The sequence below is a fragment of the Ursus maritimus genome, unplaced genomic scaffold (genome assembly GCF_017311325.1).
Source record: "Ursus maritimus isolate PB19 unplaced genomic scaffold, ASM1731132v1 scaffold_5, whole genome shotgun sequence".
NCBI classification, from domain to species: domain Eukaryota; kingdom Metazoa; phylum Chordata; class Mammalia; order Carnivora; family Ursidae; genus Ursus; species Ursus maritimus.
Genome location: NW_024426663.1, coordinates 68,114,849 through 68,129,023, shown reverse-complemented (window position 1 = coordinate 68,129,023; position 14,175 = coordinate 68,114,849). Strand labels below are relative to the sequence as shown.

Sequence of the window (14,175 nt, the reverse complement as noted above, 5' to 3'; positions counted from 1 at the left end):
AGGACGGACATGGTTATGCCATTATGCCAGCTCTTTAGCGCAGCTCCCTAAATGGAAGATCGGTATAGATTTTTTCTTAGTGTATACACTGATTTACACTTAGTGGTAAAGTTGTTACTGACCCTTTAAGTGGAGCTGTCCAAACAGCAATAAATGTCAGTTGATCCTAATGCCGAAAGAGGTGATAGCTGAGGGATCTTGGCTAAATCTTCCAGTTAAAAAAGCCATGTGTAGTATTTTCTAAACAGTAGTGGTCTCTCGTAAACACACACACACATACACACATCCCCAGACCACTTTATTACCCAATAAGGAACATTTCATGTACATATCTTACCAGTATTACTGGTGTTTCCAGGTTTTTAAAATACTCTGATCAGAATTTCCACGAAGGCAAAAATTCTGTCTACCTGGTAGCCTGCTGTCTTCCCCCCTAGTCAGCATCTGACATGTAGTAGTTGGGTGGGAGGAGAGATAAAATGGAGTGTTTGCCAACACAGAATAGTATGCCTATCTCCTCAGTTCTTGGTGGGTGAACTGGGGACCACAGCCCCCCATACAGGTTGTGAAGAATGGTGCTGGTAAGGACTTAGATGGGCGGTCATGACTTTTTGAAGTCATTCATTTGATTATTGATTGCCTAGTAAATTTCGCTAAGTTCTCTTTTCTCCTTTCACAGGCTGTCATCTTGGAAAATGAAGAGCTTCCCAAACTGTTCCTTGATTTCCTAAATGTGCGACATTTGCCCTCGCTACCAAAGGCAGAGAGTTGTGGGTAAGAAGTGTTGTTCACCTATCAGACGTGTATTTGAAGCTACTCTACAGTCACTTGTTGGCCTAACCAGTAACCCCAATGGTACTGGAAGGGCCAGCCTGGCCACGCCCATTCTCTCTGCTGGGACAGCTCTCCCTCGCCCCCTGCCTGTAGTCAAAGGAATTTCTCTGCTGTCCTCCTCCCTGTAGTGCGGCCAAATGACCAAAGCTCAGTAGCTCAGCTTTAGACTTAAGGAATTGACTTTTTAAACTGTGCTCCTTCGTGGAGTGATGTTATGAATCTAGATAGCTTATTGAGGGACTAGTATATTTATTTGTGGGTACTTGAGCAAAGTCTGTACGCCCATGCATATACAGTCACATAATCTGAAAGCTGTGAATGACCTTAGAGATGATTTTACCCAACTCCCTTGTTGTTGACTTGAGCAAACTGAGACGCTGGAATTAAGTGTCTTTCCCAAAATCTTTCACCTTGTAGCTGGCAGAGCCCAGGCCTTCCCACATGAACTCTCTTTCCGTGCTGTCCTGCTGCCTCTCCCACAGGACCTTCTAATGCGGGGCTGTAGATCCCAGTCCCTGTCTGCTGAGGAAGCAGACATTTGGTATCATCAGCAATTGGAAAGTGTTCTTCTGAAGAATGAACTCCGAAACAGGTCGCTTTCCCAGCTCTGGGCACCTGACTTAGATTGAGCTGGCATCCGAAGGCAGTCAGCAACACCCCTGACATATTAAATCCATTTACAGAGAACACATAATTACAAAGTCTCTGGAAACCCACGCAGAGGAAGGGGTTTTGTTCATCCTCTTGCTGCCTCCAGAGCCGCCGGAAGGACGTGCACTAACTACAAGACATTCGTGCAGACCACACCTAAAGTCGTGTTAAACCTTAGCCCTCTGCCCGACAAGAGGCTGCAGACACCAGCCCGCTCACTGGCAGTGTTTGCTCAAGGCCACTTTCCACTCACCCCAGAGCGAGGATTACCCACCGTGCTCAGCAAATAATAGGCATTGTCTGTGTGTCCTGTTCTGACTTGAGTGCGTTTGCCCAGGAGGTTGGGCTTTATACAGGGATGCTTTTAAGAGGAGATTTTGGGAATGACAGAGTAAAATATAAGCCCCAAAGTAAAACCATCGGGTTTGTAAGTGATCTTCAGGAAAATTGAAGTTCAAGACTGTGGTGGTCTTAAGATTCTTTAGAATGAGGCATCAGTCCTCTCCTTTCAAAATGTTTCCCAGTTCAGAACTCTAAGAATACTGGCTCTTTTCCCCTTGGTTTGCAGCAGCATTCATCCAACTTACATGGTCTTCTTCTTCTTTTAAAAAAATTCTAGATCTTTTGATGAGACGGAATCTGAAGGATCAAGGTAAGAACTAGTCAATCAAGAGTTACATAAAACCAGAAATAGGACTGTGGTTTTGTTAAGTGTTTACTGTGGCGTAAGTGTATCAAGTCAGGATCCTCTTGAAAATATTTGCTAGGCAATTAATTTATAAATATTTGATAGGAAGTTAGAGAAGTAACTGGTTATATCTAGGAATGAAGGGATAAGAACCCTATGTTGTTTTGTGCAAGTAATAAGAATACTATTTTATCAATAATTGTGCTATGAGATTTAAAAAAAAAAAACAACAACAACCCAAACCCGGCACTTTTCAGCACTGATTTATCGTGTAGATTGTGTATCTGCTTCAGATTCCACAAAGCAATGTGGAGAAGGTGAGCGCAGTGCTCGTGTGTTCCCTGGAACTCCATTCGCTATTATTCACCCACGCGGTTAGAGACATAACCCTTGAGATGTCCCCACACGGCAGTTTGATCCCCTCAAAGCTAGTTTGTAGTGTTTTCTGTTTACCGTCGTCCCCTGATGCTGACATGCCTGTTCTTGACCTTTCCAGCAAACTGTCCCACCAGCCGGTGCTGCTGTTCCTCCGGGATCCATACGTCTTGCCTGCAGCCAGCGGTAATCAAACCTGTCATCTGCTAACAGCTCTTTACTGATCTGACCCTGCACCACATAAACCACGTTTTTAATACAGGTCTAACAGAGTGACATTGGTCCAGGGCTTAATAATCTGCCAATAAACCAGTGCTCTTGGTGTAAGAGACATTCAGAATTTTAATTGGGGCAGGCCTTTCAGCCCGAAATGTAATTTTTCTTTCTCCCTTACCAGGCAACTTTGAATTAGAGTAATAAGGAGGAAAGATATTTATTGTCTTTTTGGGTTTTTTGTTTTTTGGTTTCAGTGGTGTTATGTTTTGGTCTCTGCTTGCTTTTATCCAGATGCTAAGGTGTGATTCCAAGGTTCGTTCTGGTTCATTTTTTTCCAAATGCTTTTTCCCCAAAAGCAGGGTATGTATATTACATGTGTTTCTTTACTTCCATTTAGGTTATAGCATCTTAGATGGTCGAATGTGTATTTTTAGAAGTTATAGACTTAAATGTAATGATTTATGCATAAGTGTAATCAGTATTTTAGCCTGGGTCCTTTCTTTGTGCCAAGAAATTTAAATTCCTCAGGGTCCTTCTCAAAGTGTTCTGCTCTACACCTGTTCGTGAGTATATTCTCAGACGTTCTATCATCTAATTTTTTTAATGGCTTCATGAAACAGGCAGGGTAGGTATCCTCATTGGCTAATGAGAGAATGGGGGCCCGAGGAGGTCCCTGACTTGCCCGGTGTTACATGGCTGATGGGCGGGCAGACCCCTTGGTGCCTAATTTCTCCTCGTGTGCTCCTTACCTAAAGTGAATGTTCAGCCCTTGTTCTTGGGAGTAACTAAATAGCATAGCAACTCAATAGCAGTAGATAAATTATCTGTTGAAACCATTCCTGCATTCTGACAATAAAACCTTATCACCAGCAAGAGAGAGGGGACCGTTCTGTAGCAGCAGTGTGTGTACTGAGATCAGTGATTTAGCGGACAGTGTGAAGAAGGCCGGCCAGGACCCAGCCCGGCTCCGTGGAGGGCCCGTGCCTGGCGCCCTGATCCGAGAGAGCTGCCGTTGCTCTATTGGAATACGTTCTCATAGTATTTTTTCCTAGACAGTCCTTTCAGTGAGGAATAATTGCCTTTCCCTAGTATTTGCTTACTGTGTTTTTTTTAATGCATATTATATTAGTTGACATTAGGGTAACAAAATGTTACAGTTAACAGAGATGCAGAATGTAATCTAGGCTAGAGGAAGTAGGCCATGTTCTATAAAGCATTCTTTTTATCTTCTGAACATGGTTCTACAAGTGCTTTTTCCAGGTACTGTGGGTGCTCAGAAATCGCATGCACTGGACCAATGTTCCTGTGGATGTGTGGAGAATGGCATGATCATTGTGCTTAAGGGAAGAGGGAAGATATTTTATGATTCCCTGAGTCCAAGTCATCCAGCTTATTAAGCAGCATGTGCTCTGCTCCTGGCTGGGCAACAAAGAACAGGAGGAACTTTGGGGGGGGAAGAACTTCAGGGGCAAATATCTGGAGCTAGAAAGGGTAAAAGTCTGTATCACTGGTAGAATATTGGCGTGGACAATGACTTGCACAAGTGGGAGATTGCTGTTTGAAGAGAACACGGGAAACATTGGTTTTATGGACAGGATGGTACCGGGTATGGGAGGGGCCGTCACCAGATCTGTTTTTGTGCAGTTTGGCCAACCCACCTTCATAAATCAGATTCCCGTTACCTCACAAGTATGACACTGCTGATAGGTTCTTGAAGATCTTAGGCGTTTAATTGAGAGATAAATTCTACCTGCATCACATTTTTGTGTTATTTAGGCCCCTTAGCAAAATGGGGAGGGTACTCTTGCAGGAGATTCTGATGATGGAAATAGCTTCACAGGTGAACTGACACCCACAAACTCAGATGCGTGTCTGGCTTTACAGTCCTAATAGTCAGATACTATCCTCTTATAAGATGCTAACAATCAGTCTTCTCTGATCAGGTGCTTTTTGGCCTCGGTTTTGATTTCTCTGGGGAATTCAGAACAGCTCTTGCCCTGGTCCCCAGCATCTGCATATGGCTGCACTCTGGGTATTTTTCACCAGCTTTCATTGGACCTCCTATGAGCTTCAGCCACCCTTGACCACTCTCTCCCCTTTTGTCCACCGTCTCCCCTGGGCTTTTCCAGTCTCCTGCTTTTCTGCCCATCCTGGGCGGCCCACCGGCCGGCTGTCGGAGACCTTCTTGTCTTCTCCTTTGCTTTCTTTGGATGATCTCCTTGCTTGTGGTCTTGATGACCTTGTGTCTACAGCTGAGACACAGTCTTGGGTTTCCATCCCCACCCTCTCCGTGAGCTTCAACTCTTACCAGGCTCTCACAGCCCTCGATGCTCTGGCCCCGGCTCCCGTTTCTAAGAGGACCCCCTCCCACGCTCTGCGGCGGCCACCCTGAGTTCTTTCTGGGCCTCAGAGGTGTGCACTCCGTTCCCCCTCAGGGCACTGCTGTGTCTTCCCATCCTTGAGCCTCTTCTCATCCCCACATGGTGATGCCTCTGCATCTTCCCGGTGCAGCTTGAGAAAGCCTTTGAGGGGCTCTCAAGGGCCCCTCAAGAGTCCCTCCGCATCCCATTGCCTTTTTCTTTAAGGTCCACAGTGGATGTTTACCAAAATAAATGAAAACCAACAAAAATGACAAGTAAACCTTTCCTAAATCACATTCCTTGCCATCCCCTCTCAGTGGACAACAAAGGCCGGGGCAGTTTTCAAGCAGTAATGGACATTGAATTAAAATCATATGTATGATGAAGCCGAAATCCAAAGTGTAGAATAGAGGGGAACAGATGAGAAAAAAATGACCTCTGATAATCTCCTCATTGGCCCCCGGTTGGTGGACCTTGGTGTAAAACGCCTCTGTTCCATTCACTTTAATCCGAGTCCCCCGTTTGCTTCCTTTTCCGTAGTGATCACACACTCTGTTCCCTTTCTCTCTCTCTCTCTCTCTCTCTCTCTCTCTCTCGTTCACCTTCTGAGTCTCCAGCCTCTGGTTCACGCTCAGCACTTGCTGGACCATAAACACAGCGCCCTGGCCTGCCATCTTCCCTCTGCCGGGAATGCCCTTTGCCCAGACACCCTTGCGGGTGGCCGCTGCCCCCTCATTCCTAGGGTACCTGCCCACAGGGTCTTTCCTCACCTTCCTGCCCCCTCACCCTCAAGCCCTGTGCCCTGCGTCAGTTTTACTCTTGCCCTTATTTTTTTTCTAACTTATTTGTTTGAGAGAGGGAGAGAGGGCGTGCCGGAGAGCGGGGAGGGGCAGAGGGAGAGGGAGAGAATCTCAAGCAGACTCTGTGCTGAGCCCGGAGCCCGATCATGACCTGAGGCACCCAGGTGCCCCTCCACTTGCCTTTAAACCATGGCTTGACCTGTTCAGGTGGTGTAGCATTACTCTGGGTAATTAATAGTATTTTCCTCTTTTTTTCCTTTTTGCTGAACTTACTTAAATCCATTTAAGCCGAATATGCTGATGATGTATGAAATTACCTTCAAACAAACTTTTATATTTTGGGTGGCAAAGGATAAATAAATAACTAAATAAATGTATGCATGCATGCCTATATGCTTATGCATGTCGATGTGTTCCGTTTGGGCACCTAATTGAGAATGGATCAATATCTCCATTGATGGCTCTTGGTTTCAGTACACTTCAGTGGGGAAGAAACACTTTTAGGATTAAAATGAACTTAGCAAAATCATTGATTTTTGATTGCATTCAAAATATATAAGTTGAAGTCCTGTTACAGATTACTAAAGATATGTTTTATGGAAATTTATGTAGTTTCATGCTGTATAAAAGCAAACACTAAGAAGTCGAGTGTCATCGCCCAAAAGTAATTGAGTTGCTCATGTCCTGGAGACTTTTTTAAAGCATGTTTTGTCGGTGTATTCGTTTGCCGATCTCCCTGACTAGCAGGCAGGTTCTGTGGTGCGGGCAGGGACTGCTACTCACAGTCCCAGTACTTAGACCATAGTTGGGAGGAGGTGGTAGCTGGTAATTACCGCGTGCCCAGTTCAGGTTCACGTGCTTTGTTTCACCCTCCAGTTTGTACAACAACCTTCCAGGCAGGTTGTTGAAATCCCTCACTCGTCACAGGGAACCCACCCTGCTTTAAACTTGTCCCCATGTACCCTGAACGGCAGTCAGAGCCGTCTTTGCCAAACACGATTCAGTTCTGTGTCACTCCGCTTAAAATCCTTCAGGAGTTCTCATTGCCTTTCCGACGGAGCCAGAATTCCTGGGCTTGCATGTGCCTTCCTGCCCTCAGGCCTCCTCCCTTGCTCCATTGTCTACACTGGCCTCCATTCCGCTCTTTGAACCTTCCTGGCTCCCTCCTCCCGCAGGTTTGCCACCTGGTCCGCTCCTCCAAGAACCCTTCTGCCCTCCTTTGTGAGTGTTACATAGTAGATACTTTATAGAGGTTGGATTAATAAGTGAACATTGGCACCTGGGTGGCTCAGTGGGTTAATAAGCGTCTACCTTCGGCTCAGGTCATGATCCCAGGGTTCTGGGATCGAGCCCCGCACCGGGCTCCTGGCTCGGCAGGGAGCCTGCTTCTCCCTCTCCCCCTGCTGCTCCCCTACCTAGGCTGTCCTGCTCTCTCTCTGTCAAATAAATAAATAAATAAAATCTTTAAAAAATAAATAAGTGAACATGCTAGTTTCTGTCTGAAAGTATTGGACCAACTAATTTCCTTCCATAATAGCTATATTTATTGAAAGTGGTGGGCTTTCGCATAAATCCTGGACATAATTATGTGTAGATGGAAGTTGAAGAATTGCACCTCTGGGCCGGGTGATGGATGGGGTCCCCCGTGCAAGGTATCTGTTCCTATTTTACCTGCTCTGATAACTGGAATGTGCCACCGTGTATGCACACCTCTGGGTTTCCTTTGTATCTCCTCTAAAAATGTGGCTGATTTTTCCAGTTTGACAGGATGGTTTTTGTCAGAAATGTGCCCTTTTAAGTTAGGAAGACGGCCCCCGTTCCTCCCGCTCCCTGGAAGCTCGTGCAACAGAACGGCCATCCTCAAGACAACTTGGACTAACGCCGCTGTAAACCACAATGGAAAAACTGCAGCCAAGTATTCCCAGTAGAAATCTTGGAATTCCTTCAAGTATATTGAGATTTTGTTAGAAATTGAATTGCCAGTGTAATCCATCTTCCTTGTGAGAAAACATTCAGATAAAGAGCTGGGGCCTAGCAGCACTAACCATTAGAATATCCCTTAAATCAATAAGCTACAAATCTCACCNNNCATTCCTGCAGAGCCTGGTCATGCACTGAAGTGGCTTTCGGCCAAAGCGACATGACAGATAGCGCGTCCTGAACAGGGCAGGCTGCACACGGTGACGCGGGTCCCTAAGTTCCTGTGGGCCTCACCTTGTTCGAGTCTGCAAACTGCAGTTGGGTTTTATTGCTGTGCATAAGAAACGCCGTTTTCCTTTTGTTTTTCAGATTTTCCAAATGTGGTTATCGAAGGAGTCCTCCATGGGATATTTTACCCCCATCTGCAGCCCAGGTAGACATCCTCCATGGCTCGAAGAAGCTGAAGCAGGTTTCCCGGAGATCGATATCTACCAAATTAACCTAAACTCTCTGACATAACAGCTCTAGCCGGCGGTAAAATTCACAGTCCCAGCTTAATTCAGGGCAGGGACATTTCCACGAGAATGGTGCTTTTAAAAATAGAAACTGAACCAGGGTGGCCCTGAGGTGAAGGCCGAGTGTTTGAGAAGTAGAAGGTAGCTGCCAATTTCGAAACTGGTGAAGAGAGGGCTGTGGAAGGTGGCTGGGGGCAGCGAGGGTAACAGAACGAAAGTCCGTCTCTGCTTCAGTTGCACCATTTGCTAATCACACGTCTGATCCTGAATCACACTGAGACTGATGTACTTTGGTAGCTTGTTGTTGTTGTTGTTGTTGTTGTTCAGATTTTAGGAGACACTAATCTTTTCATCATGACGTTTTCTCGGTCTGTGAGAGATACGTTCTTACGTGAGAGTATCACAGAAACAGGCTATGCTCTGTGTGAGGGCGGAACTCAACTGGAAATCAAACTATGCTGACAGTGTGTGAGGGCATTTTTAACAATGTTGTCATTGCTGTTCACACGGCAGTGGTGTTGCATCGTACCTGGGGATTAGCTTCCAGTGCCAGGATGTACGATAAAGCAGAGTGTGTGGAGAGTCTTCTCGACAGACGTTTCCAAAGGCGCCATATTGGAAATCTGTGCATCCAACACAACCAGGTTTTCCTCCTGCGTTGGAAGAAAGGACTGTTTCTTCCGTTGAAGACCATTTGACGTTGTTGGTGTTCGTTTAGGGCAATTTTGCATAAAACCCCATACCTTTCAACACTAGAATCACACTCCGTTCTGCAAGATGCTTGTCTTCTGAGAGACAGATGTGAACTGACTGCCCGAGGAGACACCACGTGGTAGCACTTGGTTTCCTCAAGGTTCTCCAACCCTCCTCAGGGTTTACTCATTCATTTAACTGGTGGGATTTTCACAGGATTTACTGTTATTTTCCTTGTTGTCTCCTTCTCGCTGACCTCCTATATGGAATTAACGTAAGTTCAATGACTGATCTAACTCTACCGTACATCTCACTGACATTCATATTTTGAGTCGTAAAGGACAAAGGCATATATATGCAAACTTTATGTAGGTACTGTATTTGGGCATTTCATCAAAAACTAATTAATAGCTAGCCTATTTATGGTTATTCGTGTTACTAAGCTTCTGTGTGGGAGAAAAATATTTGGATTCAAAATGAATAACTAAATCATGGTTTTTGGTCAGGATCTCAATATACAGGTTTAAAGCGTGCTGCAGAGTTTGAGAGATACATTTATGACAGATGTATTTCTTCGCGCTGGAAACAGACAGAGGACTCTGTAATCAAGTGTCACGAACCAAAAATAACTGAATACTCACATGTGGGAGATATTTTTTAAATGTTTTGTTGTTAGCTATTTTGAGTTAAATAAAAACAAAGAACAAGAAGTATTTGAATTTGTCTTCTCTTAGGATTTGATTAGAAACACTAATTGTGTCTTGTCTCTTTATACACACACACACACACACACAACTTCTCACATACTCATAGACACTTATTTCTACTCTAAGTATTAAATTACCTCATCGTTAAGCCAACAGGTACTCATTAAATAGGTGATGACTTACAAAGAGGGTAGGAATTTTTTTTTTATATAAAAACCAAGCATTTTTGGTGGCACACTGCTCAAGAAATCTCTTCCGAGAATTTTTTTTAGTGATGACTTGTATTTTTTATTTAATAATTTTTAATATGTAATTTCATATTCCGTTTCAGTTCCGTTACAGGAAATAGATGCCACGGTAGGTATTTTAAGCAGAATGGAATAATAAAGAACTGGATGCTCATAGAATCTTGTGGAAGGTTGAGGAGAGTGAACTCCTAGGAGGTAAACCAGGAGTGACATCCGGAATCCTGCAGCAACATCTGGTACGCACCTGCCAGGGACGCTATAACCTTTGCCTTAACCAGGAGTTCTGGGAGTTAGGAGGCTGCTCCTGGAGCTCCTGAGGTTAGAAAACACCAGTGCAGCTGTGATCCAGGTACCAGCAAGTAAGATCAGGAAGTCGCTGCAACCACCGTAACTGCCTCATAGCAGGGGCCTGGGCCCTGGAACAGTGTCCAGTAGGTACCACCTCACCATCATTGCCTCTCAGCACCCATGGCCTTGCTTGCCCACAACTACAGCCCCACAGAGCGGAAGATGGCATTCACCCACTTCCATCTTCCACTCCGTCTCATGAAAGCATCCACTTGGCAGAACCTTATCATCGATCCCCAGCTTCAAGGGAGTCTGGAAGGGGCTGGAACTTTCTGCAGTTCGCTGCAGTTCGGGAATGGACATTGGAAAGATGAAGGAATGTATTTCCCCAGCTGAAAATGTAATAACAACATATGAAAGGATATATAAAAAAGAAAAATCTCCCATCCTGTCTCCTGTATTCCCACTCCCCGCACCGCCCCCCCCGTGCTTCGTTTATGTGTGTACTTGCAGAGATATTTCATCCACACGCAAGCAAATAATGGACATTCAGTGTATATATTCCATTCCCCTCCTTTTCTTTTTTTTTTTTTTAACAAAACCTGGATTTTTCAAAGCACAGATTCATAGACAATGGAGCAGTAAAGAGTAGAGGGATGAAAACAATAAGAGAAGGAAGAGAAAACCCATTGCCACTGGAGACAGGATATGGGGTTAGCCGTATCTGCCATGCTCCTAGTTGGTGGATTTGGTGGTGTGCCTGGGCTTGGTCTCAGATTCCCCCAGTTCTTCGTGCAGAGCCCCTCCTGGGCCTCGCCTCCACCATGCGGCCATTTCCAGCCCAGCACCCCTGGTGTCCTTCCTGCCCCACCGGAGTATTTCAAACCTTTGGCCATCTCTACAACCCTGATAATGCTGACCATCCCTACCTGGTAAATCCTCAGTCACTTCACTTCGAAAAGCATAGAAATCTCATGCTCAAGGGGCGCCTGGGTGGCACAGCGGTTAAGCGTCTGCCTTCGGCTCAGGACGTGATCCCGGCGTTCTGGGATCGAGCCCCACATCAGGCTCCTCCGCTATGAGCCTGCTTCTTCCTGTCCCACTCCCCCTGCTTGTGTTCCCTCTCTCGCTGGCTGTCTCTATCTCTGTCAAATAAATAAATAAAATCTTAAAAAAAAAAAAAAAAGAAATCTTATGCTCACATTTTAGAAATAACAAATGGCTTTCAGCTCTTTGCTCAAATGGTAATGGCTGCTGCACGGGCTCGGCCGAGGGGGCCAGCACAGCCATTAGAGTGGCTACTATCAAAAGCAGCCAACGGCGAGTGTCGGCAAGGATGCAGAGACCTTGAAACCCTCATACATTACTGGGGAGAATGTAAAATGGTGCCACGTCTGTGCAGAATGGTCTGGCAGTTCTTCAAAAGATTAGAGTGACCGTGTGATCTAGCAGCTCTGCTTCAGGTGTTTACCCAAAAGAAGTCAAGTCAAGGGATGAATAGATTATGTGTGCGCCTCAGTTCTTGGCATTATTCACAAACGCCAACAGGTGGGAGCAACCCATCAGTGTGTCCATCGATAGATGAATGGATGAACAAAATGTGGTCTGTGCATGCAATGGGATATTATTCAGTCCTCAAAAGGAAGGAAGTTCTGACACATGACTACAGCACAGATGGACCTTGAGGACATTATGCTAAGTAAAATAACTCACAAAGGACAACTCCTGCGTGATCCTCCTTATACAAGGTATCTAGAATAGTCCAGCCCCTAGAAACGGAAAGTAGAATGGTGCTTGTCAGTGGCTAAGGGAGGGAGAAATGAGGAATTCCTCTTCATTGGGTTTCAGCTGGGGAAGAAGAGAAAGTTCTGGAGACGGGTGACGGTGATGCTTACACAAGAGTGTGACTGTACCTTATGCCACTGAACTATACACTTTAAAATGGTTAAAAGGGTAAATGTCATGTCGTGCATATTTACCTAAAAGTTTTTCAAGTTTTATTTTTTTAAAGGATTTTGAGTGAGTCAGGATGTCATATACTAACCAATTCATGATACTTGCCAGGATGCAGGAGGGATTTGGGCACACATACTTGGTGCAATGCTCCCATCCCTGATAACCTCTCAAACAATAGTTCTCACTCAGGGATACGTACGCAGCAGAATCACCTGGGTCTCTGAATCACTCAATCTGGGCCGGGTGGGGCCTGTCTCTGGGTACTTAGAAAAACTGCCAAGTTGATGCCAATACGCATAGATGTTAGGAACCACTGTTTCAGGGATGTGAGGATGTAAGATGCTTTACGAACTACCCTTCTTTCATGGCTGCTGACTTTTATACCTCCTGCAGGACCCACTATGAAGAGAAGAACGTCGATTCAACTCCTGGGCTGTTGGAGGTGGCCACAGGGAGGTACTTGTCTTAGTCTTTCAGACTATATAACAGACATAACACGGACTTAGTGGCTTGTAAGCAACCAAATTTATTTCTCACGGTTCTGGAGGCTGGGAAGCCCAAGACAGGGCCCGGGCACATTTGGTGTCCGATGTGGGGTTCTCTTTACTGTATCCTCATGTGACAGAAAAGGGGTGAGGAATCTCTCTGGAGGCTCTGAGAAGGGCACCCATCCCTTATTACCTCCTAAAGGTCCTACCTCCAAACACCACTACATTGAGAATTAGGTTCCAATGTATGAATTTGGGGGTGGGAGGTGGGACACCAACATTTCAGACAGTAGCAGGAAAGCAGCAAAGGTGACAGACACGTGGTCTCATTGATACCCTTTTGGAATATGTATTCAGGTACTCATCTCCTCGTTCAATGACACGCATTTGAGTTCCCTCACCGGATTAAAGCACTGTGTTAGGCATCTAAAGAATAGAGACATAATCGTTGTTTTTTTGGAATTTCTGGCCATTTACTGGAAAGTGTCTTTCCATTTAATTGAATTGGTTATAAAATTTGGGGAATGAGGCTGTCTTCTCCCGTCTCTATATACACAACTTTGAAGCCATCCTTTTCATCTGGGCCTTGTTGTGGTTTTCATCCTTGATGATAATTACAGATTTTGAATTCATCCCCAGAAACCCAGGGAAAAAGTAGACAGTAAGTCAAAACTGAGATTTCTACCACGTTTAGGTTTTCTGCCCCCCTTCCCCCCGCACATATAGAGTGAAAGTTGGGGCTCTGGTGAGGGTGAAGAGGCATTTATTTTTGTGTGAGGTGGAGGAGGGTACATTAAAATGGTAAACCCCTGGAGTCCATGTAATTACCTAGAGAAGAACTTGGTTTTATATCCTAGGAGTAGACCTCTAAAATGTGAAACATTTTCTGTCTTCGCAAGTCTCCCATCATCAGAGAGGCCTCAACAGTATCTCCAGCTTTGATACTCTATTTATTTAGATACTCCTGTGTATCTGAATCCTGTGAGCTCCTGCTGAGTGCTAAGTATTGTTGGATGTCGGTTTTTCAGACCTCATCCCATTACAAGTTTACAAACTTTTATGAGCTTTTATTGAAGAAGAAAGCGAAGACCAGAAGGATTGGTAAGTAGCTGATATGACTAGGTGCTAATTTGGGTGCCAAGAGGTACTAGGCTAAATTCCGTCCGTAGACTGTCCCACGGAAGCCTCATGACATCTTTAGGAGTATGTATTCTTTCCATTGCACTTACAGAGAAAAGTGAAAGAAAAAGACAGAGTAGCTTGACCAAGGCTGCCAGTTAATAAAGGAAATCAGATTTTGAAAATTTATCCCCCACATTTAGGCCAGTGCACTCCCCCATCAGCTTCCCATTACAGCTGTTCGTATTCATGTGCATATTTGAACCACACATGAATACTCAAGTGGGAAAGAGCTAGGCGTATCACACGACTTCGCA

At 45.0% G+C, this 14,175-nt stretch overlaps 1 protein-coding gene across 1 annotated transcript in view; it reads left to right on the top strand.

The window, feature by feature from the left end:
• The window catches only part of SNX24 (sorting nexin 24), a 154,606-nt gene extending 144,863 nt beyond the window's left edge, over nucleotides 1–9,743 (top strand). Inside the window, exons 4-7 of the mRNA XM_040622541.1 lie at nucleotides 680–774; nucleotides 2,105–2,137; nucleotides 2,670–2,734; nucleotides 8,214–9,743. Of these exons, the coding sequence (XP_040478475.1) occupies nucleotides 680–774; nucleotides 2,105–2,137; nucleotides 2,670–2,734; nucleotides 8,214–8,281 (261 nt within the window). The 3' untranslated portion in view covers nucleotides 8,282–9,743. The remainder of the gene's footprint in view (nucleotides 1–679; nucleotides 775–2,104; nucleotides 2,138–2,669; nucleotides 2,735–8,213) is intronic.
• Nucleotides 9,744–14,175: the final 4,432 nt, after the last annotated feature.